At 45.2% G+C, this 27,379-nt stretch overlaps 2 protein-coding genes across 3 annotated transcripts in view; both read left to right on the forward strand.

Annotated features, from left to right (window-relative positions):
- LOC120917168 overlaps positions 1-12,793 on the forward strand; it is a 34,575-nt gene extending 21,782 nt beyond the window's left edge. The window contains exons 9-13 of the mRNA XM_040328266.1: positions 1,383-1,555; positions 6,746-7,137; positions 9,283-9,379; positions 11,902-12,094; positions 12,439-12,793. Of these exons, the coding sequence (XP_040184200.1) occupies positions 1,383-1,555; positions 6,746-7,137; positions 9,283-9,379; positions 11,902-12,094; positions 12,439-12,590 (1,007 nt within the window). The 3' untranslated portion in view covers positions 12,591-12,793. The remainder of the gene's footprint in view (positions 1-1,382; positions 1,556-6,745; positions 7,138-9,282; positions 9,380-11,901; positions 12,095-12,438) is intronic.
- Positions 12,794-19,540: 6,747 nt separating this feature from the next.
- NUP160 (nucleoporin 160) overlaps positions 19,541-27,379 on the forward strand; it is a 69,756-nt gene continuing 61,917 nt past the window's right edge. For both annotated transcript variants that reach the window (XM_040328267.1, XM_040328268.1), the window contains exons 1-4: positions 19,541-19,730; positions 21,919-22,027; positions 24,549-24,759; positions 26,754-26,976. In XM_040328267.1, coding sequence (XP_040184201.1) covers positions 19,634-19,730; positions 21,919-22,027; positions 24,549-24,759; positions 26,754-26,976 — 640 coding nt within the window. In that variant the 5' untranslated portion in view covers positions 19,541-19,633. The remainder of the gene's footprint in view (positions 19,731-21,918; positions 22,028-24,548; positions 24,760-26,753; positions 26,977-27,379) is intronic.

Below are 27,379 nucleotides of genomic sequence, written 5' to 3' on the forward strand. Positions count from 1 at the left end.
GTGCCCTGTAATTGTCGACACTGTGCCAATTGTTGACCACTGTGCCCTTTAATTGTCGCCACTGTGCCCTTTAATTGTCTCCACTGTGCCCTGTAATTGTCGCCACTGTGCCAATTGTCACCCCTGTGCCCTTTAATTGTCGCCACTGTGCCCTGTAATTGTCGCCACTGTGTCCTATAATTGTTGCCACTGTGCCAATTGTTGACACTGTGCCCTTTAATTAATTAGTTGAATTTGAGGACAGGGCAACCACAGATGGGGATGTGCTACAGCTTAAACACTCAAGGCTCAGGTGTGAATAGGACCTTATATACTGTCTACTCAATTTTTTTTTCTTTAAAGAATAAAGTTTTATAGAGTCAGTGGCACAAAAGACAATAAATGGTACAGGCATGTTTTACAGAAGCAAATCAATGCCTAATGTAAAAGCAGAATGTGGACAAAGAAGTGCAGCGCTCTGATACAGTAAAATGTGACAATAAAGTCAAAAACATGCGTGAACAATATGCAAAAATGTAGAAAATGCACATGAGAATGGAGACCAATACATCAAGTACTAAATAAATAAAGTCCAAAATGTGCCACGTGATGGGTAAATAACACAAAGTTCAAAATTGGAGAATCAATAAAAGTGAGATAATGGCTTCCAGTGACGGAATGAGTGGATTAGAATTGAATTTCCAAGTGAAAAAGATATCCCACCACCAGTGTGGATGCAGGCTTACCGGAACGTGTGGCGAAATTTATATTTCCAGAGTCAATCAGGCTTGGTATATACTTGAAACCATGGTGTGGAATTTCTTCAAGAGGGGGTCAGCGAATGGCCGTAGGCCATAGTGGCGGGGCCCGTTATGTGCGCACACCCTAAAGGTGGGTGCCGCACCCGGAACCGGGAACCCGTAAAGAAGAAGAACCCCGAACAACGGCCTCCGCCACAGAAATACCCCTCTCCAGCATGCCCCGCGAGGGAAAACTCCTCCAATTGGCTGCTGAGAAGAAGTGGCTCCGCCTGGACCCCTCTGGTGCCACCTGCCGCCCAGAGATGAGACCATCTCTGGAGCACAGACTGACCCACAGGACAAATCCAGATTTGGCGACAGCCAAATTTAACAAATCAAATGAATGAGAGTATTTATTAATTATTAATTAATTAATTATTAGTTACATATGAAACGTTTCCTGAACAAAAAGAAGAGAAAGAAAGGACAAACCAACAAACTAAAGTGGCACTACATATATTTTTTTTAACATGTATTAGTACTACAAATTTAATTGTGAGATGATACAATCTTGTGTTGCTCTCATTGAAAACCCTTTGAAAAATAATGCATCTGAATGAGCCTGTAGCTTTATGTAACACTTTACTCTTTCCTATCCTGCAGACACCTCCTTGATATGCCATGATAACACCATGACTTTGATCATTGCTACGTCAGCAAATGATCAACTTAATAACATCCAGTTACGCCTGAATGATCCCAAGTGTCTGGTTAGCTCCAACAACACCCACCTTATAGCCAGTGTTGGATACAACTCCTGTGGGACAGTGACCGAGGTAACGTAAAGGAGTCATTCTGTATAGTAGGATAGGACTTTCTGGGCATGGGACCAGATTCTCAGAGACTTACGTCGGCGTATTAGTAGATACGCCGTCGCAAGTCCGAATCTGCGCCGCCGTAAATTTAAGCATATTCTGGAAACCAGATACGCTTAAATTAGGCTAAGATACGAGCGGCGTAAGTCTCCTACGCCGTCGTATCTTAGGGTGCATATTTACGCTTGCCGCTAGGTGGCGCTTCCGTTGAGTTCGGCGTAGAATATGCAAATGACTAGATATGCCGATTCACGAACGTACGTGCGCCCGTCGCAATTAGTTACGCCGTTTACGTTAGAGATACGCCGGCGTAAAGATAAATTTGGTCTCTAGGTGGCGCATCCCATGCAAAGTATAGACGTCGGAACAAGCGTATCTTTCTTTTTTTTTTTTTTAAATGTTTTTATTAATTTTCAATATGTAAATAAACATACAGTGGTTCAAGCGTATCTTTCTACGTCGTTTGCATAAGTCGTACGCGAATAGGGCTGTGCGTAAATTACGTTCACGTCACAGGCATTGAGCCGACATATTTTTGGGCGTAAATACAACGTGATACTGAGCATGCGCGCGCATGCGCCGTTCGTTCGGCCATGCATCTACATGGGGTCAAGCCTCATTTAAATACAACACGCCCCCTACAGCCTACTTTGAATTATGCGCTCTTACGCCGGCCCATTTACGCTACGCCGTCGTAACTTAGGAGGAAAGTGCTTTGTGAGTACAGCACTTGCCTCTCTAAGTTGCGGTGGCGGCGTAGTGTAAATACGGTACGCTACGCCCGCGCAACGTAGATCGGCCGTACCTGAATCTAGGCCATGATCTGTACTTGGAGCTGAAGGCAATTTTTAATTTTTTTAGCTCCTCGCTCCTTTAGATGCATGAGTCTGGTGGACTGTTTATTGTTTCTTGTAGTAAAAGCAGGTCTTCCATTATGCATTCTTTCAAAATGGTACCCATACCAGATACATTTATTTAGTTAAGATAAATGGTTTATAGTAGGCACCTTAAAGTGTATGGAAACTCATTCACTAAAATGTAATATAAACTTTTACATGTTAATGTAATTTCAAAAGTCATTTTCAATCTTATTAAACTTATTAAACTGCAGATTTTATTAAAATAACAGGAGATCCTGCCATGAAAGTCCTTGTTCAGGCACTTTCTGTTATAAGGGGATAATGACACCAGTTGCACTCCTGTGTTGGACAAGGACCCTAGATTTTCTCCTGCATTGTCACCCAAACACTGGCATCCGATAGAGAGACTACAAATGGTCAATGCTCAATCGTTGTCCCCATTGGTCCAAATCGTTTGGTGGAGGGGGTGTGGGGTTGTTTTTCAGAGGTTGGCCCCTTAGTTCCAGTGAAGGGAGCTCTTAAGGCATCAACATAACAAGACATTTTGGACAATTTCATGCTCCCATCTTTTTGGGAACTGTTTAGGGATGTCCCCTTCCTGTTCCAGCATGATCTGCGCACCAGTGCACAAAGCAAGGTCCATAAAGACATGGATGAGTGAGTTTGGGGTGGAGGAACCTGACTGGCCTGCACAGAGCCCTGACCTCAACCTGATAGAACACCTTTGGGATGAATTAGGCCCCGTACACACGACCGAGGAACTCGACGTGCCAAACACATCGAGTTCCTCGTCGAGTTCAGTGTGGAAGCCGCCGAGGAGCTCGGCGGGCCGACTTTCCTCATTGAACAACGAGGAAATAGAGAACATGTTCTCTTTTCGGCCCGACGAGTTCCTCGTCGGCTTCCTCGCTGAAAACTGTACACACGACCGAGTTTCTCTCCAGAATCCAGCTCCGACCGAGTTTCTGGCTGAATTCTGCCGAGAAACTCGGTCGTGTGTACGGGGCCATAGAGCGGAGACTGCAAGTCAGGCCTTCTTGTCCAACATCAGTGCCTGACCTCACAAATGCGCTTCTGGAAGAATGGTCCAACATTCCCATAGACACACTCCTAAACTGGGTGGACAGCCTTCCCAGAAGAGTTGAAGCTGTTATAGCTGCAAAGGGTGGGGAATCTCAATATTGAACCCTACAGACTTATGCCCCGTACACACCATCACTTTATGTGATGAAAAAAAACGACACTTTCTGTGAAGTAAAAAATGACGTTTTTGAAACTTCAATTTTCAAAGACGAAGTTGCCTACACACCATCGTTTTTCTCACAATGTTCTTGCAAAGTGAGGTTACGTTCCACCACGTTTTTCCATTGAAGTAGCTTCTGGGCATGCGTGGATGAAAAAACGTCTTACAAAACGACGTTTTTTGCTACACACGGTCAATTTCTGTGAAGTAAAAAGTGCACTTTTGAAAAACGACACATAAAATTGAAGCATGCTTCAATTTTTTTTGGTCGTTTTTTACAAGACATAAAAAGACGTTTTCCCCCACACACAGTCAATTAAAGTGACGTTTTTAAAAACGTCATTTTTTTTCATCACATAAAGTGATGGTGTGTACGCGGCATAAGACTGGGAAACCATTAAAGCTCATGTGCTAGTAAAGGCAAGTGTCCCAATACTTTTGACAATATAGTGTGTGTGTGTATATAGATATATTTTTTAGGCCTCATGCACACTAAGGGCCAGATTCTCGTAGGAGTTACGCCGGTGTATCTCCAGATACGCCGTCGTAACTCTGAGTCTGTGTCCGTCGTATCTATGCGCCTGATTCTTAGAATCAGTTACGCATAGATTTGTCTTAGATCCGACCGGCGAAAGTCTCTTACGCCGTCATATCTAAGTTGCATGTTTACGCTGGCCGCTAGGTGGCGCTTCAGTCGATTTACGCATCGAGTATGGTAATGAGCTAGATACGCCGATTCTCAAAACATATGTGCGGCCGGCGCTTTTTTTTATGTCGTTTACGTTAGGCTTTTTTGGGCGTAAAGTTACCCCTGCTCTATGAGGCATAGATGAGGCGTACCAATGTTAGGTATGGACGTCGGAACAGCGTCAAATTTTTCACGTTTTACGTCGTTTGCGTAAGTCGTCCGGGAATGGGGCTGGACGTAAGTTACGTTCACGTCGACTAGGCATTGAGTGGGCGCAATTTAATTTGAAAATTCGACGTGATACTGAGCATGCGCCGTTCGAAAAAAGCGTCAATTACGTCAGGTCACGATTCATTTCCATAAAACACGCCCACCACTTCCACATTTGAATTAGGCGGGCTTACGCCAGCCCAGTTACACTACGCCGGCGTAACTTAAAGCGCACGTTCTTTGAGAATACGGGACATACGGTGGCGTAGTGTATCTCAGATGCGCTACGCCCGCCTAATGATAGGCGATTCTATGAGAATCTGGCCCTAAACATTTAGCTTTTCAGATATTTCAGAATTTTTATACAGGCGGAAGACGCAGGCGAACGATCCAGCCTTGTTGCTGGCAGCCTGTAAAACTCTATAAGAGGCGCAAATCTGCTTCGGCTGACAGTGCATTAAGTGGTCCTAGCATATAGGACAGTATGCAGACTTCTTGCATTCAGCGCATTCGGTCCTGAGCACATTCTGCCCTAATTGTTTGCAACTCTTAGTGCAGCAAGGTTGCCAGAGGTGGGGCTGGATGATGTGCCTGTGCCTTCTGCCCACACCTAAACACTAGAATCTTATGCATAGAGGCTAAATGCCCAGTGTGCATCAGGGCCGCCATCAGGGGGGTACAGGCAGTACACCTGTAAGGGCTCCGGAGGTCTCCAGGGGCCCAGAGGCCCATAGGGCCCCATATGGCATCTCCCCTTTTTTTTTTTTTTTTTTATTAAAATTTTTTTTTTTAAATATATTTGTATTTTATTTTTTATTAAAGGGCCAATTTTTTTTTAGGGGTCCGGAGGTCCCCAGGGGCCCGGAGGCCCATAGGGCCCCATATGGCAACTCCCCTTTTTTTTATTTTTTTTTAATTAAAATAAAATGTTTTCTTAAATATATTTGTATTTTATTTTTTATTAAAGGGCCAATTTTTTTTTAGGGGTACGGGGGGCCCAGAGATCCCCAGGGCCCCGGATGACAACCCCCTTTTTTTTTATAAAAAAATATATATTTTATATATATATATATGTATTATTATTAAAGGGCCCAGAGGTCCCCAGGGCCCCGGATGGCAATCCCCCTTTTTTATAAAAATAATTTTTTTTTTTATATTATTATTATTTATATTATATATATATTTATTTTTTATGTTTTTATTAAAGGGCCCGGAGGTCCCCAGGGCCCTGGATGGCATCCCCCCCCTTTTTATATATATATATATATATATATATATATATGTATATATATATATATATTTTATTAAAGGGCCCAGAGGTTTCTTTTTATTATTATTATTATTAAAGGGCCCATAGGTCCCGGATGGCAACCCCCCTTTTTGTAATTTTTTTTATAAAAAATAATAATAATTTGTGTATATATATATATATATATATATATATATATATATATATATATTTATATATATATATATATATATATATATATACATACATATATTGATTTATTTTTTATTAAAGGACCCAGAGGTCCCCAGGGCCCCAGATGGCTACCCACTTCCTTTTGTAAAGGCCCCCCCCCCGCTTCTCAATTTCACCCCCCGCTTCTCAATTTCACCCCCCCCCCGGTTCTCTGCTCCAGGGGGCCCATGCCTGAAGCTGTGTAAGGGCCCCCATAATTCCTGATGGCTGCCCGGTGTGCATGAGGCCTTAGCTTTTTGTAAGCGTGTCATTCTGACAACCACTGTAATATGGGCATTCTTTCCACTGACCGCCAATGTAAGGGGCATTTTTCCACAAAATAATTTTAGTAGGGGTTCCCTAAGACCTAAACTTTATTTTAAGGGTTCCTCTGGGGTAAAAAAAAGGTTCAGAAATGCCGTGCTAGATAAAATGATGACTTGATGTTGGCAGAAACAAGGAAATGTCTCCTCCTAGTATGGCCGAACATTTTATTTTTTCTTTGAGATACCACTTTCCATACAAAAACCCTAGAAAATTATTACATTACATAATATTTATTAAAAATAGAAAGAAAGTGCCAGTCATTTGCATGGTTGTGTATACTGTCTGTATATCTATTTCTTTCAGCGTTTGTGGCATTCCCTTGGCCCCTTGTCATTGCCTATTTTTCTTTTATATTTTATAGGAAACGGAGGAAAATATAGTGTTCAAAAACACAGCCACCAACCACGACATGTCCTCTGTGATCACAAGACAAAATGGGATTTCTATCCCTTTTAACTGTTCCTTCCCTAAAAAGAACAGAGTATCGGCCTCATTCCGTGCCCATAGGTCAGATTTCATATTCACTGAGGCCGGCTTTGGTAATTTCACCTACAAGATCCAGTTCTTCACAGACAGTCGGTTTGTGGAGGTGAACACACAGTCTCCTCTGGAGGTCATACTGAAGGAACTACTGTATATGGAGATTCAGGTTTCTTCATCAGTGCCCAATATCGAGCTATTTGTGGAGTCCTGTAAGGCCACGCCACATGACAATCCGTCCGATCCCATCTTCTATAACATCATCGAAAACGGGTATGTTCTATTACCTTTGACTTACCGGTAAATTACAGATTTTATTATTTGTCATCACATCACATTAGCATTATAAACTACAAGTCCCATCATGCCTATGAGTGTGGGAGTTATGCTTGTTAAGCCTCATACACACACGACCGGTGTTCCTGCCAAGAAAACTGCCAGGAGAGCTTTTGGCTGGGAAAACCGGCCGTGTGTATGCTTCCTCGCAGTTTTCCCGACAGGAATCCCGGCGGGAAAATAGAGAACCTGCTCTCTATTTTTCCCGGCGGTTTTAAACCCGCCAGTTTTCCTGTGGGGAAACACTGTGAGGGAGCATGCACACGGCCGGGATTTCCGGCCAAAGCTCTCCCTGCAGTTTTCCCGATGGGAAACCCAGCCGCGTGTACACAGGGAAACTTACCGAGCAGGTTCTCGGTTTTCCTGTCTGGATTCCTGAGGAACTTTATACCACCGGGAAGCCCGGTTGTGTGTACAGGGTGGAAGATTGGGGTGATCAGACTCCAGCGGTAGGTGCGTTTTTTAGTACGCCAGTCCAGAACTGAATTTTAAGGGCCTGGTAGCCCACTTTTATTCAAAAGCACAAGAAGTTCACAAATACATCAGTAGCACTCACAGGGGGTTCCATCATTACTGTATCCTGCATACTCAAAACTTTAGCCTCCTGGCTTTCATTCTTGCCATCCGGCTGTTTCAGGCCTTTAGCCTAGGCCATAGGTCAGCTCCTCAGAGCAAACAGAGTTTCCTAGAGTTAAGCTCTCTCCTAGCTTACTCCTGATCAGCGCCTTGCTGCTCAATCACCAATGACATCTGCCTCCTGCAGACATGCAGCCTCTGACTCCTCTCCATAGGTGTGCGCCGGGGGTGTGCCAGGTGTGCCTGGGCACACCCTAATCCTGAGGTTGGCAACCCGTCAATCGTGATCTACCTGCCAATCATGGGTAGGTGACAAGTAAACTGCGATCCTTCCTTGCCGAGCCTCATAATCTGGACAGGAAGGGCAGCGGGGCTGGGATAAAGTGGAATCGGTTTGTATTTTCCTCCTGCAGCAGCTGAAAGTAGGCTTCTCCTCCCTCTCCCCGAAATTCAACTTCTACAGGAGCAAAATACAGGGGGATCGGTACCAATATATGCCACCCCTCCTGTCCCTGTTCATCTCCTTTCTGCTTACCTGGGTCCCCCTTGCTCCCTACCATTGTTTCAGGATGGATAGTGGGGAAGAGGCCAGTACATATGTCACACATATGTGTTGGAGCTTTGAGGTGCACACCCTAATGATATAGGCTATGCACGCCTATGCTCCTCTCAGAGGGATGGGGGTCCACCTGACTCCCAGGAACAGACTTCCTGTCTGTTGGGTGGGGCCCTGAGCTATAGTCATTTCAGAACTAAATAGCCCAACACACGGCAACTCGTGACGCGCTGTATGCGCTGGTCGGAAGGATGTCAATCAATTAGGAATGCCCAGTGCCGCAGATTACATACCCGGAAGCGGCGGTGAAAATACGGTATGTACGGCAATATAATAAAAAAAAACAGCCGATTGTCATTCTGACAACTCGGCTGAATGTAATGTTAAAAAAAATTTTTTCGGGTGAACCCCCGCTTTAAGTAGAGTTGATTTGGGTAAACTGAGGGTTAATAAGGAACACATCATAGGCAATAGTTGATTCACAATTTTTAACCTCATGAGTTTGGGGGTTATCTATTGTTTGTTATAGTTGGACACTATTGTTATATTTTTTGTATCTATTTAAGATTATATAGTTATTTATTATCTGCAGCGCCCCCTATCTTTCACTTCAGATCAAAGCTAATGCCTTAGATCTGGAGATTAATGAAACAGAGTAGATACATAAAGTAACCATGGTACTTTGTATCTCTCTGTCTTGCCTCTGTACTGTACATTGTGTCAGAAGATTCTGTTTTTGACAGCAGGTGTTGCATTTTCACAGCAACTCCTGGCTGTCATTTTGACTTGCTAATACAAGGGGGAGTAGCAGCATGGCAGGAGGACAGGGTTACCACACATTCCCTGAATACTTTAATTAAGTTTTATTTTGGTGTATTTAGCACACCCAATGTCCACAGCTGGCTAATATTAACATCAACAATTCAGTTACATTATTATTGCTGTTGCAGGTGTATAAAGGATAACACAGTGGTGGTTTATCCCGGATCAAATACAAAGTACAGGTTTGCAATGGAGGCCTTTGGATTCATTGGAGATTATCCAGAGGTAAGCACACTGTATATATACTAAGACCATTGTTACATAACACCAGTGATGGGTCCTGGAAAGCAGGTACCGTATTTTCCAGCGTATAAGACGACTCAGCGTATAAGACGACTCAGCGTATAAGACGACCCCCTAATTTTCCAGGAAAAATGTTGATTTTGGGATATACTCACTGTATAAGACTACCCCCTTCTTACTAGTCTTCTGGAAGCTGAGGGGTAGCCAGAACCACTGACAGAAACAGGCTTTTTCAAATCTCACTGTGCCATTACATTACATGCCCCCACATTGCCATCACTGTACCATCACTTGCCTCTCACATGCCTCTCATTGTGTCATCACTTGCCCCTCTCTGCTGTGCCATCACTTGCCCCTCTCTGCTGTGCCATCACTTGCCCCTCTCTGCTGTGCCATCACTTGCCCCTCTCTGCTGTGCCATCACTTGCCCCCACTGTGTCTGACCGCAAACACTCACTTTTTTTTTTCCAGCGGTGACAGTCTCCCATGCTGCGAGCGCGAGCGTGAATGATTTCAAAGCCGCGCCTTCTCTTCAGAGTGTTCTGTGATAGGCGGAACACAAATTTTCCCAGCAGCGCCTCTGTTCTGTTTTCCCGCCTATCACGGACGTCTTCTCATCTCGTCCGAGGATGAGAAGGCATCTGTGATAGGAGGAACACAGAACGGAGGCGCTGCTGGGAAGATTTGTGTTCCTCCTATCACAGAACACTCTGAAGAGAAGGCGCGGCTTTGAAATCATTCACGCTCGTGCGCACAGCATGGGAGACTGTCAACGCTGGAAAAAAAAAGTGAGTACTGAGACCGTACCCGGCGTATAAGACGACCCCCGACTTTGGATGCATTTTTTTGCATCCAGAAAGTCGTCTTATACGCCGGAAAATACGGTATGTTTCCACATTATTTGGGTTGTGGTCCCTTTAAGTTTGACAATTTGAATCTCAGGGGTTCTCACTCATACAGGGTGAGGGGTTCCGAGATGGGCCAGTTGCAGAGGAGAAAATCAGTTCACAGTTCTCTCAGGATTGGTTAATGCCGTGTACACACGGTCGTTTTTCGGCATGAAAAAAAACGACGTTTTTAAAAACGTAATTTAAAATGATCGTGTGTGGGCTTCACATAATTTTTCGGCTTCTGAAAAACGACAAAAAAAAAATAAAATGTCATTTTTCGGGTTGTAAAAAATGATCGTGTGTGCCCAGAAGCGAGTTATGAGACGGGAGCGCTCGTTCTGGTAAAACTACCATTCATAATGGAGTAAGCACATTCATCGCGCTGTAACAGACAGAAAAGCGCGAATCGTCTTTTACTAACAAGGAATCGGCTAAAAGCAGCCCAAAGGCGAATAGAACTTCCCCTTTAGAGTGCCGTCGTACGTGTTGGACGTCACCGCGCTTTGTTCATCGTTTTTCAAAAACGATGGTGTGTGGGCAACATCGTTTTTAATGATGAAGTTGGAAAAACTTCGTTTTTTGGACATGCTGAAAAACGTAGTTTTTTTTCATGCCGAAAAACGACCGTGTGTACGCGGCATAAGTCCTCATTTGGGACCTGGAATTCGGAGATTCAGGGAGACTTTTGGTGGGAAAGAGCCTCCAGCCTTGATTGCAGGGACTTTGTTTCAGAAGAGAGGATTCACCTGCAGGAGAGGCCTGAAAATAAAAACTGTCGGAAGGGGACTGTGAGGCCACTCAATAAGACAATTGTATATTGGCCAGAAAAAAAATACAACTGAGCTAAAGACTTCTCTTTAGCCTAGGACAGGGGTCTCCAAATTGCGGCCCGAGGACCAGATGTGGCCCTTTGCAAGCCTTTACCCGGCCCTTGGGGCACTATTCCTCCAAATGATATGAGTAACTATTCCTCCCACTGACAGCAGCAATGAGGCACCATTTCTTCCACTGATACCAATGATGGAATACTACTCCTCCTCCTACTAATAAAAATAATGGGGCACTACTCCTCCTAATGCCAATAATGGGACACTACCCATCCTGCTGACCACCAACCCCCGAGGCCATATTTATTCTCACTGATGTTGGGCCCAGGACTTTTTCTACCCCCACTGGCCACAATCTGGCCCTCCTAAAGTCTGAAGCACAGTAGACTGGCCCTTTGTTTGAAAAGTTTGGAGACCCCTGGCCTAGGAGCATATTCTGATGTTGCCTACATTCACAACCTCAATCCCAGCTGATCCTAACAAAATTGAAAGCCTGTATGTTTATCAGTGACTATTAGGCTTCCCCTGATTGGCAAAGGTGGAAATCATGATGTCCTATGCCTGCCTCTTCACCTTGGCCAATCAGAGGAAGCCCAGATCGCAAGGGTAACTTGCCACAGATTTGTGGCAGTGTTGAATTGTAAGTCTGTCAACTTGCTGCACATTTTCAATGGTAAGTTGTACATTTGCAGTGCAAGATTTTGTTAATTTACCTTTTTAATATTAATTCTATTAATATTTATCTTGATATTTTTGGCTGAAGTTCTAATTTCTGTATATCTTTCAGGTTTACATGAACTGCATTGTTATCTTATGTAAGACGGGAGCTCCAAATACACGTTGTACCCAGGGCTGTGTCACAAACTCAATGGAAGCTTCCAGCAGATACAGAAACAGACGATCTTTAATATCGGAGTCTCAGCAGCACTTTATCTCTCAGGGCCCTATGAGCATGAAGAGAGAGACTGTCACTGACAAAGGTAAAGACAAGCTTAAAGTGGAGTTTCCACCCCAAAAATGTTTTTTTCATTATTGTGCTCATTAGACCTAAAAAAGAAAAAAAAATGTTTTTACTCATCTGGAAATGCCTGTTGCTATGCAGTCCCACGGAATCTGCCTTTGGAATCACCTAGGATCCTGCTGTGTTGGTCTCTCAATGACCAACTTATTCAATTCAAGAAGAAAACTGTAGCAGCCAATTGAATTACAGTAGTCAGAATAAAGGAGGGTCATTTTTAATAGCCTCATATGGGATACTGCATATGGCTAATTTATTGGTTAAATATGAATGTATCAAATTTCAAAATTTCCATCCTTTTTGCAGGTGAAGAGAAAACCTCTGCGTTGAATGTAAACACGTTGGTGATCGCGCTGTCAGTAATGGCCACTGTGGGGATGATCTCAGTAACGTTAAATATCTACATGAAGAGAGTCAGGACTGCCAGATATCAGAGACTTCATACACAAGATTTCTGATCCCTGTAGAAGCAAAAGGAACTCTACTAAAACATCAGCGCATTATACATAATTATTAAGATCAATAAGAAACCAACATTTCTTGGGCATTGCTGGAGCTTAGATTGCTATTCCCATGTTTAAAGTGCTCTGGTACTTAAAGTGAACCTTCAGTAATTTTTTCATCTTTCCATCTATTAAATTCTCTGCCCTTATTGTTTTAACTTTGGATAGTAAAACATTCTTTTTTCTGCCAGTAAATGCCTTATACAGCCTGCCTCTTGTTTCTTGTCTGGTAAAAAGCCTAGGCTTATGACGTCATTCACTAGCATACATGAAATGGTTACAAAATTGTAAAAATTAGCCCATTTTGGCTTTTCACAGTACATAAAACTGACCATTGTCAAACACAACAGATATGCACAAACTGGTACCATTTCTAACTACAGGCAATATAAATGGCACCCGAGTGCAAAGTAAAGAAAATGCTGACCCAAGAGTTTGTATACTTTTACTTATTCGATTAAGGCCGGGTTCACACATGTGCGACCATGGGTTCGTGCCTGGGGTTCCGGTGAGTGTCTGTTCACTGGTTCAGGTCCAAATTTTTGCCTGAATTCGCACCTGAACCGGACCCAAACACGCACAGCACCCTTTTGCAATGCGATCCGTGGCCACCCTGGACCGGTGTGAACCGGCTCCATTGAGAGCCGGGCACACTCGCCTGTCATGTGAATTGGATGCGAGGAAAAAACGCATCCAATTCACACATATGTGAACCCGTCCTAACTTTTTGCCTTAGGAGTACTCTCTGTTTAAACAAAAGCTACATGTTTAATGCATGTGTGTTTGGAACAAACATTTGGCCCTAAGGGGCACAGTGGCTCAGTGGTTGACACTTCTGACTTGCAATCATGGGGTCCACCCAGTTCAAATATAAGCCAAGAGACGATCTGAATGGAGTTTGCATGATCTTCCTGTGCTTGGGTGGGTTTCAATTAGAAATGCATGGATCATGGATAATAGCTGTATGACTGTTGGATGAAAACATTGATAAATAGCCCCTAAACCTCCTTGTAAGCCTGTCCTTTTCCAATAATAGATTGTTGTAGATATTGAGGGTTTTATTGGCAATAAAAAGGACATATTACGTGTTTATAATATATTATTTTTTGGGGACTATTTATAAATGTTTTCAAGATTCACACATATTACTAATTAAATATTGGGTGGCAGTTGTGTAAACTCAGGTGAAAATTGACAAGCAGACCCCAGTGTCTTGTGACTGCATTAATAAATAACGAATAAAATCCAGGTTGGCAACTGTAACGGTCACCACCGTTTACGACCTTCCATCACATCCAAGACAGCTTATCGACACTCCAACCAACAGGACCCGATCCATCCCATTTGCCCATAATCAAGACGAGACACGCAGCTCTGTACTTGTTCCAAATGTAATGACAACTTTAATGGTTTCTTCTCAGCTTATATACAGTACAAGGCATTAAAGGAACAATCAACTCCCCACCCACACATCACACCGTGGGGGCTTCAATCACATTCTTTGAGCTAATTACTAAACATTCTAGACATCTCGGCGCCGGCCTATAATTATCATGATCTAATCACTGCACATTCCTTCATTAACAGCATAACAAACAAAACACCATCACACACAATGATCTCTTCAATCCAGATCCCTAGACAGACGTTCTGTCTCCGACAAGTACATTCCACACATAAACAGTATTTAGCATACATAATTAGAGGTCTGGGAGCAGACCTGGATTAACACCTTTACACAAGGGACAATGAAATGTCTAGGAGTAGATGCAATTAACACCTTTCAAAAGAATGTGTCCCACATTGAATAGCCAACAACTTGTGATATCTCAAGACATCCTGCAAACATGAATTATTATTGATGTCCCCTGTCCTGTAATTTAGGACATAATTTCTCAGTCACCCTATGGCCATATCGGACATAAGGTGACCCTAGACATAAGACTCCTTAGTGACGCCGGTACAGGAGTACCCCTCATCCTTACAAAGTCTCTGGGTGTCCCAGGTCATGCCGTTACAGCAACCATCCACAAATTGTCACTGCAATGAATGGAAAAATGTTCCCAATAGTATTTAAAGTAGAACTACCGGTATATGTAACACTCTTCTTTTAAACACTTGCTTACTATGCACTTATACCCTCTTCCTGCCCAGGCCAATTTTCAGTGCTTCCGCACTTTAAATGACAATTGTGCGATCATGCAACACTGTACCCAAATTACATTTTTATTTTTTGCACATAAATAGAGCATTCTATTGGTGGTATTTAAATTGCCACTGCCCGGCCCTCATTTTACTATAGATTGGGCGGAAACCAGTTAACATACAACATAAAGCATAAGACACACGGGCCAGAAGTATGTAGGAGGACAGGAGTATGAGATGTACAGCACATCACACATGGTGTATTTGTCGAGAGTAAGTAACATTGTACCCCTTACATTGATGGTCACAGGGAGAAAGAATGCCCTTGTGTTGTATTTAGATCCTCCTCCTCTTCAGAATTGGTAAACTGATCAGTGGGTTATGAATCTCTACTCCACAGCATTGGTAGTCAGTAGTGTATACATTTCCCTTCCCTCTTGGCCAACTAGATTTGAAGCCATTCTTCTCCCCACATTGGACTTCAGTGTGGTATAAAGTCCCCCTCCTTCCCAGAATTGGTGGTTGGCAAGGATGGACAAGCTTGCTTGGGTTCGATTTGCAGGTTTGTTCAGAGAACACGGAAAAAAAATTGTAATTGGTAAACTTTAATCTGAACTCCACTAAACTTTTCAAGAAAAATTGGCAATGAATTGTCAAACATAGGGCATGTAAAGCTGGGCACTGACAAGGCAGCCAGGTATCTGAAAAAAAATTAAAGTAGAAGTCCACCCTAACACTAAAATCTCAAAATCTACAGGCATCTACGATCTAAAGCTAACCTATCTAGCCCTGTAAAGAAGAAATCAGTATAAATACTGTGGGCCAGATTCAGAAAGATCAGCGGATCTTTCTGCTGGCGTAACGTATCTCCGATACGTTACGCCGCTGTAACTTTGGGTGCAAGTTCTGTATTCAGACAGAACTTGCGCCCTTAGTTACGGCGGCGTAACGTATGTGTGGCGGCGTAAACCCGCCTAATTCAAATGGGGATGTTGGGGCGTGTTTTATTTAAATTTGACTTGACCCCGCATTTTTGACGTTTTTTTTGAACGGCGCATGCGCCGTCCGTAAAATATCCCAGTGTGCATTGCTCTAAAGTACGCCGCAAGGACGTATTGGATTCGACGTGAACGTGAATCACGTACAGCCGTATTCGCAAACGACTTACGCAAACGACGTAAAATTTCAAAACTCGGCGCGGGAACGATGGCCATACTTAACATTAGCTACGCCTCATATAGCAGGGGTAACTATACGCCGAAAAAAGCCTAACGTAAACAACGTAAAAAATTGCGCCGGCCCAACGTACGTTTCTGAATCGCCATATCTACCTAATTAGCATATTCCTTGCGTAAACATACGGAAGTGCCACCTAGCGGCCAGCCTGAAAATGCAGCCTAAGATACGACGGTGTAAGACACTTACACCTGTCGGATCTTAGGGATATCTATGCGTAACTGATTCTCTGAATCAGGCGCATAGATACGACCTCCCGCACTCAGAGATACAACGGCGTATCAGGAGATACGGCGTTGTATCTTGTATCTGAATCTGGCCCTGTAACTTTTTTGAAGGCGTTCTAGTCTGGTCTCCAGCGGTGGAAGCGCTGCACAGGAGACAGCCGACAATATCTGGGGAATTAATGGGAAATGATGTCACCCATTGACTTACTATGGGGCTTCTGTTGTCGGCTGCCTCCTCTGTACCCGCCTCCACAGTGGAGCCGCCGGCGACAGCTCAGCATGGGACAGGACCGGAGTGGCTTCAGAAAAACGAAGTATAGCGATTTCTTCTTTACAGGGCTAGATAGGTTAGTCTTAGATCGTGGATGCCTGTAGATTTACAGATTTTAGTGTTAGAGTGGACTTCTTCTTTATCATACCATTCAGAGGGGGAGTTGACCCCTTATTTTATGCAAATTGTGTCAAATCCAGAAATAGAAACTGCTTTGGATTATGTAAGATATGCAAAGCAGAAATATTACAGAAACACACCACACACCATTTAAACATTTTTGCAAGGACACATTTAAACAGGGAGAGACAAGGCACTTTTTTTATCCAGAAATAAACATTTTAGTGGGCTATGGTATAGATGTAAAAAAAGAAACATTACAAAGACATTCTGCACCTCATGCAAGCCTAATCTAGGGCACATTTGAAGATGGAGAGATGAGGCAAATGTGATCCAGAAATATAAGTTACAATAGTTTATATCTGATAAACAAATCAAAAATATACAGAGACATGCTGCACATCAAGTAAGCCTTTTTTAGGCTGCATTTGCAGACAAAGGGGCAGATCCTCAAAGAAATGACGCCGGCGTATCTCTTGATACGCCGCGTCATTTCAAATTTCCCGCGTCGTATGTTTGTTTTGGTATCCACAAAACAAGATACGACGGTATCTGTGTTAGATCCGACAGGCGTACGCCTTAGTACGGCGTTGGATCTTAGATGCAATGTTTCGGCGGCCGCTTGGTGGCGTTTCCGTCGTATTCTGCATCGAGTATGCAAATTAGCTATTTCCGATGATCCACAAACGTACGAGCGGCCGTCGCATTTTTTTACGTCGTTTCCGTTCGGCTTTTTCCGGCGTATAGTTAAAGCTGCTATATGGTGGCGTACTCAATGTTAAGTATGGCCGTCGTTCCTGCGTATAATTTTGAAAATTTTACGTTGTTTGCGTAAGTCGTCCATGAATAGGGCTGGACGCCATTTACGTTCACATCGAAAACAATGACGTCCTTGCGACGTCATTTGGAGAAATGCACCCTGGGAGTTTTTACGGACGGCGCATGCGCAGTTCGTTCGGCGCGGGGACGTGCTTCATTTAAATGAAACACGCCCCCTACCAGCCGAATTTGAATTCCGCGCCCTTACACCGTAACTTACGGCGCAAATTCGTTGAGGATTCAAACCAACTCAAAGTAAGTTACAGCGGCATAGAGTATCTTACATACGCTGCGCCCGCTGCAGATGTATGTGGATCTGCCCCAAAGAAATTAGGCATTTGTTATCTAGAATTAAAAATGACAGTAGATTATGTCAAATACACAAGGTATAATATTACACAGTTGCAGATAAGCCTTTTTTATTAAGCCCATCAATTGAGAAGTGTGAAACAAGGCACTTTTTATCCAGAAATGGAAATTGCGTTGGCTGATGTCATTGACACAAAGCAGAAATATTGTACAATCAACGTTGAATCAATAGGATGACGGCACATTTTAAAAGGGACACATCAAATGCTATTCATACAAAAAATCCTAATCTAAATGTATTGTATGAGACAGAAATAGAGGAAGAAACACTGACCATACCTGACACAAAGCACGCAGCTACTCGGCAAAATATATACAATGAGTATTTTCTAAGCTAAGCTAAATCTCCCCCTCCCCAGCTTTGGTGAATAGTGGGGTATAAATCTCCCCTCCTCCCCATCTTTGGTGAATAGTGGGGTATAAATCTCCCCCCTCCCCAGCTTTGGTGAATAGTGGGGTATAAATCTCCCCTCCTCCACAGCTTTGGTGAATAGTGGGGTATAAATCTCCCCTCCTCCACAGCTTTGGTGAATAGTGGGGTATAAATCTCCCCCCCTCCACAGCTTTGGTGAATAGTGGGGTATAAATCTCCCCTCCTCCCCAGCTTTGGTGAATAGTGGGGTATAAATCTCCCCTCCTCCACAGCTTTGGTGAATAGTGGGGTATAAATCTCCCCTCCTCCCCAGCTTTGGTGGCTAGTGGGGTATAAATCTTCCATTCTCTTCAATGTTAGTGGTCAGCCAGGCATAAATCTCCCATCTCCCCAGCTTTGGAGGCTAGTGGGGTATAAATTTCCCCTCCTTCCCTGCTTTTGTGAATAGTGGGGTATAAATCTCCCCTCCTCCCCAGCTTTTGTGAATAGCAGGGTATAAATCTCCCCTTCACCACAGCTTTGGTGGCTAGTGGGGTATACATTTCCCCTCCTTCCCATCTTTGGTGAATAGTGGGGTATAAATCTCCCCTCCTCCCCAGCTTTGGTGGCTAGTGGGGTATAAATCTCCCATTCTCTTCAATGTTAGTGGTCAGCCAGGCATAAGTCTCCCATCCTCGCCAGATTCGGTGGTTAGAAGAGTGTAAATCTCTCCTTCCCAGTTCTGGGGGTCAGCGGGGTATAATTTTCCCCTCCTCCCCAGTTTTGGGCATCAGTAGGGTGTAAATCGCCCCTTCTAATACTTTGGTGGTTAGCAGGGTATAAATCTCCCCCCCTTCCTAGTTTTGGTGATCAGCAGGGTATAAATCTCCTCATCCCCAGTTTTGGGGGTCAGTCGGTCATAAAGCTCCTCTCCTCCCCAGCATTGGTGGTTAGAAGGGTGTTAAATCTCCCCACCTCCCCAATTTTGGAGGTCAGCGGGGTATAAATCTCCCTTTCTCCATAGCTGTGGTGCTTAGTGGGGTATACATTTCCCCTCCTGCTCAGCTTTGGTGGTTAACGGGTATAAATCTCCCCTCCTCCCCAGCTTTGAGGGTCTGTGGGGTATAAAGCAAGAGCTGTGGTGCTCAATGGGGTATAAATCTCCACTCCTCTTCAGTTTTGGGGATCAGTGGGGTACAAATCCCCCCTCCTCCCCAGAATTGGTGACTAGTGAGTACTTTATTCAAACGCAAGGACTGTCTATATTACTCCCCAAATTGCTGGGAGCTCACGCATGCTCAGTGGCCTGTCCAACAGTAAAGATGGCGGATTCGGAATCTCGGAATCCTCCAGCACGTTGTCCAGGACGTCAGTGTCATTTTGAAGGCAAGGTTCGGGCGGCAATGTGAGCGGAGCTCCGCCTATTCTGGAGCTGCACGGTTCCCACACTGGGGGAAACATGGCGGCCTCTGTGATTCTGGAGCGGAGCTACACCGAACTGAGCGGAACCGAGCGGGAATCCAAGAGGAACTTCCGGGAGCTGAGCCTGAGGCCCGGTACGGATCTGGGGCAGGGGCTGTGTGTACCGGGACCCCATATACGGGGCTGTGCGAAGGCAGGGCCACACCGTGCTCCAGGCTGTCACTGACACACTATTGTCACTAGACTGCTGACCCCCCCCCCCCCATATATAACCCTACACCCCTGATGCCCCCCCCCCTCATAATGTATAGACACTCTACTCTACTAACCCCCCCCCCCCCATATATCACCCTACACCCCTGATGTCTCCCCCCCCCCCCTCATAATGTATAGACACTCTGCTCTACTAAACCCCCCCCCCCAAATCACATTGAATACTAATTCTCCACTGCTGCCCCCCCCCCCCCCATAATAATATATTATGCATAAACACCCCGCACTGCTGTCACTCCCCCCCCCCCATACTTTATAGTAATCGCTCTTTACACCTTCCATAATGTATAGACACCCCCCTAACTGTACACTCATCCTTCACTGCTGCCCCCCCCCCATAATGTTCAGACTCTCTACACTACTACCCCACTATATACCCATTCTTCTGCTGCTGACCCCCCCCCCCCCATAATGTATTAATGTATAGACACCCTACGCCACTGACCCCCATTCCCCCCCTCTGTATATTCATTTTACACTGCAGACCCCCCTTCATAATGTATATACACTCTGTGCTAGTGATACCCCCTCCACTGTATACTCTCTACACTGCAGCCCCCACCCCAAATAATATATACCCTGCACTGCTGACCCAGACCTCCTGTCTTCCAATGTATAGAGACCCTCCAACACTGACCCCCGCAGTATATAGAGACCCTCCAACACTGACCCCCGCAGTATATAGAGACCCTCCAACACCGACCTCCCGCATTATATAGAGACCCTCCAACACTGACCCCTGCAATATATAGAGACCCTCCAACACTGACCCCCGCAGTATATAGAGACCCTCCAACACTGACCCCCGCAGTATATAGAGACCCTCCAACACTGACCCCCGCAGTATATAGAGACCCTCCAACACTGACCCCCGCAGTATATAGAGACCCTCCAACACTGACCCCCGCAGTATATAGAGACCCTCCAACACTGACCCCCGCAGTATATAGAGACCCTCCAACACTGACCCCTGCAGTATATAGAGACCCTCCAACACTGACCCCCGCAGTATATAGAGACCCTCCAACACTGACCCCCGCAGTATATAGAGACCCTCCAACACTGACCCCCGCAGTATATAGAGACCCTCCAACACTGACCCCCCGCATTATATAGAGATCCTCCAACACCGACCTCCCGCATTATATAGAGACCCTCCAACACTGACCCCCCGCATTATATAGAGACCCTCCAACACTGACCCCCGCAGTATATAGAGACCCTCCAACACCGACCTCCCGCATTATATAGAGACCCTCCAACACTGACCTCCCGCATTATATAGAGATCCTCTACAGTACAGTAAGGCTACTTTCACACTGGGGTGGTGAGAACGTTGGCGGTAAAGCGCCGCTAGCGGGTCTTTTTTAACCCCACCTAGCGGACGAAGAAGGGATTAATACCACCTGTGTAGCGCCGCTGCCGTAGCACTTTGCAGGCCCTTCAGTAGTGGTGCCCGTTAATTTTAATGGGCAGGGCGGTTTAGGAGTGGTGTATACACCGCTCCTCCACTACCCCAAAGATGCTGCTTGCAGGACTTTTTCTAGCGTTCTGCAAGGGCACAGGAGTGACAGGAGAGGCGCTTTGCAGGTGCTACTTTTAGCACAAAGATGCCTGTAAAGCGCCTCGGTGTGAAAGCGGCCTAAGCATACTCGCCTAGCCAGCAGGTCCAGCGTTGAGCCGCTGGGATTCTCCTCTCTGCAGCGGCTGTACAGGTCCGGCACCGCCATGTTGTCGGATCAACTGCCGGCCCTTCCGAGTGCAGGTGCCGCTCGGCCTGCCCCCTCCTTTTTGCGGAATGGGACTGCACATCATGCATCTCAGGGGCACTGCATCATTTGCCTTGGCAAATTCCTGAAACCGGGGGGCGGTCAAGCCTTTGATGGGTGGGGGGGGGGACATGTAGGTAAACCAAAAAACCCTGATATCAGCGCTGCAGAGGGAAGCAGGACGGAGAGGAGGAGGGGGAAGGTCCGCTTTAAGCTTTGTTTGCATAGTTTTCACTGTTTACCTGTGTCTTTAATAAGTGAAATTTCCCTCCTATTGTAGATGTTACCCCTGTGGTTGGAGGCTCGAAATCCAGTGAGTGCGCTGGGGGTTATTATTACAAAGACAGCAGCAATCTCCTATCGGCCACCAGAAATCGGTTCTTACACTGGTAAGTGAAGTGGTATCTGCGCGTTTCCGTTGTTTCTTTTCTTAAGCAGAACATGGCTTACTTGATTTTCTTTCTATCCACCATGGTTGAAAGAAGAAAATCACTGCTGTGTTGATGGGGGAATGCCTCCCAGTAATCGCATGTAGAAGAATCTGACAGGCTGATTGCACCCAAGTCGATCGTTGGACTGACTTGGGTATAAACAGCCTGCGCATACATGGATGGAAATTTAGTCAGTTTCTTTTGAACTGGCCAAATGACTATCTTTTATTAGTGGAGGATCAGGTAAGTACATCTTCTTTTCTCTGCCCCACTGCAAGGGAGACTTAAATTTTTTTTCTGTAATTGAGCTTTAAGACCATGGGGCAGATCCACAAAGAAATTACGCCGGCGTAGCTCTTGGTACGCCGCGTAATTTCAAATTTTGCACGTCGTGTCTTTGTTTTGTATCCACAAAACAAGATACGACGGCATCTCGGCTATATCCGACAGGCGTACGTCTTAGTACGCCGTCGGATCTAAGCTGCAATTTTTCGGCGGCCGCGAGGTGGTGTTTTCCGTCGAATTCTGCGTCGAGTATGCAAATTGCCTAGTTACGGCGATCGTCGTCCGTCCGGCGCATTGTTTTTACGTCGTTTGCGTTCGGCTTTTTCCGGCGTATAGTTAAAGCTGCTATTCTGAGGCGTACTCAATGTTAAGTATGGCCGTCGTTCCCCCGTCCAATTTTGAATTTTTTACGTCGTTTGCGAATAGGAATTTGCGTAGAATGAAGTCACCGTCGTAAGCATTGGCTGGTTTCCGGTTTAATTTCGAGCATGCGCACTGGGATACCCCCACGGACGGCGCATGCGCCGTTAAAAAAAAAAAACGTTGTTTTCGTCGGGTCACAACGTATTTACATAAAACACGCCCCCATTACATCCATTTGAATTCCGTGCCCTTACGCCGACAGAGATACACTACGCCGCCGTAACTTACGGCGCAAATTCTTTGAGGATTCGAAATAAAATAAATAAGTTACGGCGGCGTAGTGCTTCTTGGATACGCTGCGCCCGGCGCAAAGGTACGTGGATCATCCCCATATCTTTGAACATGTAAAGGGACTAATAAGTACAATCGATTTTTATCTTCACAGCGTAGTTAGCAGTGTGCTAAGGATTTGTCTTGGCTGCTTTGCTGTAAATTTGCTTTGTGTAACACAAGAAATTGTGTATATCTAATGACATTCGTAGACTTGTAGTCATAATGCTGTGATACTGTAAGGCAGGGGTGTCCAAACTTTTTTCAGAGAGGGCCAGATTTGATGAAGTGAACATGCATGAGGGCCGACCATTTTGCCTGACATTCTGGGAACCATTAAAATTCGGTCCAATAGCTAGATTCACGTCGGAGAGCCTAACGTCGGGCAGGCGTAGCGTATCGCATATACGCTACGCCGCCGTAAGTTAGAGAGGCAAGTGCCGTATTCACAAAGCACTTGCGTCCTAAGTTACGGCGGCGTAGCGTAAATGTGCCGTCCTAAGCGCGCCTAATTCAAATGAGGAACAGGGGGGTGTGTTTTATGTTAATGAATCGTGACCCGACGTCATTGATGTTTTTAACGAATGGTGCATGCGCCGTCCGTGGACATATCCCAGTGTGCATTACTCCAAAGTACGCCGCAAGGACTTATTGGTTTCGACGTGAACGTAAATTACGTCCAGCCCCATTCACGGTTGACTTACGCAAATGATGTAAAATTTTCAAAATTTGACGCGGGAACGACGTCCATACTTAACATTGGCTAGGCCAGCTTTTTGGTGGAATAACTTTACGCCTGAAAACGCCTTGCGTAAACGGCGTATCTTTACGCACCTTCACTTTAAAAAAACAATTAAAATCTTACATTTTAAATAAAGAACTGTGAATCAAAATAAGGGTCACTGCCCATCAATGCAGCCTCACAAGTGCCCTGAATGCAGCACCCCCCTTGCAGCCTGATTCATGGACATCTACAGCCTTGGAGAAGACAGGGAGGGGGCGGGACGAGCGCCGACAAACATACAGGAGAATTTCCTGTTTTATCGGCTACCTCTTTAATTCGAAAGTCCCGCCTCCTGTGATGGACAGAAAAGTCGTCCAATGGCAGTGCAGGATACGGAACTTCCTGTCGTGTAAACAGGAAATACTCCTGTGTGCACGGTGCTCGTCCCACCTCCTCCAAGGCAGCCAGCATGTATTTCTTTTGTGGCGCTCTGGGATTCGTTGGGTGCCTGGCCGACATCGCGGCCGCCAGGCACGCGCATCGGCACCTGAGTGACGTGGCGGGAGGCCAGGGGCCGTATATTGAAATCCTCCCGGCATTGTAGAGCCACCTTGTGGCCATCAATAGTTGATGGCCAGATGGGAAGTGGTTAATTTGTGTGCTGAATACTAGATTTTTGGGTCTATACATACTGCATCAATGTCAACCCTTAGCCTGGTGTAAGAACACTTTGTTAAAAGAAAAACATGAAAACAATTTATTTATGTGTTCCCTCAGGACCTCACATGGGGATACGCTGGAACTGGTGGAGGAGTCATTGGATACCAACCTCCTGAACAATGCCATCCGACTCAAGATCCTCAATTGTTCCATCTTACCTGGAGGAGTCCACGTGTGCGAGACGCACAGCAATGTGCTTATCCTGGTGGTCACAAACCAGACTGTTCACAGGCTTGTACTGCCCCATCCTTCACGCATGTACAGAAGTGTAAGTATGACCTGGTACAGTAGACACAAAGCTTACTTTAGTGTGAAATGTCTGCTTTAGGCCTCATTCACATCAACAGTTAGGACCATACACTGTTGAGCATAAGTAAATTTCTACAACATGGAAAACAGGTATTGGAAATCGCACATTTAGCTGTTAAAGAGAAGCTCCGGTCTCCCCCAGAAAAAATCAAATCGGTAGCTACAAATACTGCAGGTGCTGACTTTTTTAATATAAGGATACTTGGTGATCCTAACATGTCTAGGGATCCAGCGTTGTCCTCACCTGTGCCGATTCATTAATCAGCTTCAGACACCGGCATCTTAAGTAAGGAAAACCATCAATGAAGCCTTGCAGCTTCACAGCCATTTTCACACTGTGCATGCGCAAGCCACAATGTGGTTTGTGAATGGTCCTGCAGCTTTCTGGGACCTATGATGTGTCCCAGAAGGCTGTGGGGGGGGGGGGGGATTTCCGCCCAGATCGCCTCGTGATCTGACCAGAAGTGGGCATGTGTACCTGTCAAAACAAAGTACCCGCTCCCCTCTAAAAGTGCCAATAATGGAAGAGGGGAGGAAGGATGCAAAGAAGCGGAACTTCCCCTTTTGGGTGAAGTCCTGCTTTAAATAAGAATTTGGACAAATGAGCAGCCCAGGATGCAGACTATTTAAGAATTACTATGTAACTATTTGCTTCAATTGTGGATACGTGTGGACAGTTGGGGTGCCCGACATTGATTTACACCTGTGATTTCAGATGCATAAATACACAAATACTTGGCAGACCATGGCCTTAATTACGCCAAGTATTTCCGCAAAATGCAACAAACAGAAAAATCTGTTGGTCTGCCTGAAATTCGGTGCGCTCCTCACTTTGGGCTGACAACAATGTGCCTTTGCTGAGCTAAGTTTTGTTAGACTTGGCTGCTGGACTCCAGAACTCCCCCTGTCCCTCTCCACATGTGTACATCAATTTCTTTTCCAGCAAAACAATGCTTTTATCGTGACTTGATGTAAGAGTCTGCTCACATACTATGTGTGGTGAAAGGGCTCTTGGGAGATGTAATTCTAGGGCAGTACAATACCCATGTCATTTGGTATGGAGTTTCCCAGCAGCAGCCCCATCATAACTTTTACAAGTCTGGTGGTGATATCTTACAGAGTAATAAAAAGATGTCTCGCTACAGATGCAAAGTAAAATGAAAAAAACATGTTGGGATCTGCTCTAAAGAGAGTGATATTTAGGAGATATGTTTTCTTAGTGCCTGGACTCTAAGGCCCCGTACACACGACCGAACATGTCCGATGAAACATGTCCGACGGACCGTTTCCAGCGGACATGTCTCCTGGGATATTTTGGTCTGATGTGTGTACACACCACTAAGCATGCTAAAACTTTTGTCCGCTGGAAACCTGTCCGCTAGGCCAGGAAACCTGTCCGCTAGGCCGTACACACGGTCGGACATGTCCACGGACCAGTTTTAGCGGACATGTTTGGTCGTGTGTACGGGGCCTTAGGGTCCTTTCACACAGGTGGTCTGCCCGGCGTACTCCGCTTTGCTCAGCAGGGGATCGCTCTGCTGATCCCTGCTGAGCAGGTAGATGACTGTTCTGTCTCCGCTCACTATGCAGAGACAGAGTCCCACTCTCCTCTATAGGGAGATCGGATGATATAGGGTCACCGTCGGTCTGGATTTCACGGATCGGATAGCAGCGGGTGTCAGCGGACATGTCACTGCTGACATCCGCCGCTCCATAGAAGTGAATGGAGGGCCCGATCAGATCCGCCTGAAAAACTGACAGGCAGACTTGATTGGACAACCCCTGTGGAAGGGGCCTTAGTGAAAAACCTCTTTGCTGATTTGTATTGTATCCTCCAGGAAAGTCTTGGTGATGTAATCATTTCCTAATCTATTAACTGTCACACAAAATGTCTGTCTTTATTTTGCTGTGAATGCTTTGTTCATTTTCGCCACTGTTATATATGTTTTGCAGGAGATCATTTCAGACAACCAGATGCAGTCCATTTTTACAGATCTTGGCAAGATGAACTACAAGAACCCATCAAACAGCTACGTGATCCCTGCACAGCCTGGCCGTGCGCAGAGCTCCAATGCATCCACAGCGTGGCTGAGCAGTGAAGGAGAAGCACTGTTTGCCTTTCCATCAAGCTCCGGTGGCATCCTCGTTGTCAAGATGCCTCATTTTGATGAAGATGGTAATATGTCTTTATTATTGTACACATAGTAATATCTTCATGCCAGAAGTAGTCCATCTTTGGCTAGCAGTAAGTCTCCGACACATTTCTATGACTAGCAATGTTAGGGCAACTCTGTTTTTCAAGGTGATCACTATGAATAAAATAATTGGAAATGTCTTTCAAGCCCAACTGAACCATCAGTTTAAGTCTTACAGTTTGGAACCTTTGTTCGTTTTGGGGAAGCAGTAATCTATTCGCTGGGGTGTGACACCCCCCTTGCTGAGAGGAATGTGAGCTTTGTTGATTACAGAGCTATAGGTCTGACTGGGTGGGGGGCATGTTGAGCCTCTGCAGTGAGAACAGTGCTTCCCTGCACGCTTTCTTTCTCAGGTTCAGTTGGGTTCCATGACTAGACAGTGAT

This window comes from Rana temporaria, chromosome 11 (assembly GCF_905171775.1).
Source record: "Rana temporaria chromosome 11, aRanTem1.1, whole genome shotgun sequence".
Lineage (NCBI taxonomy): Eukaryota > Metazoa > Chordata > Amphibia > Anura > Ranidae > Rana > Rana temporaria.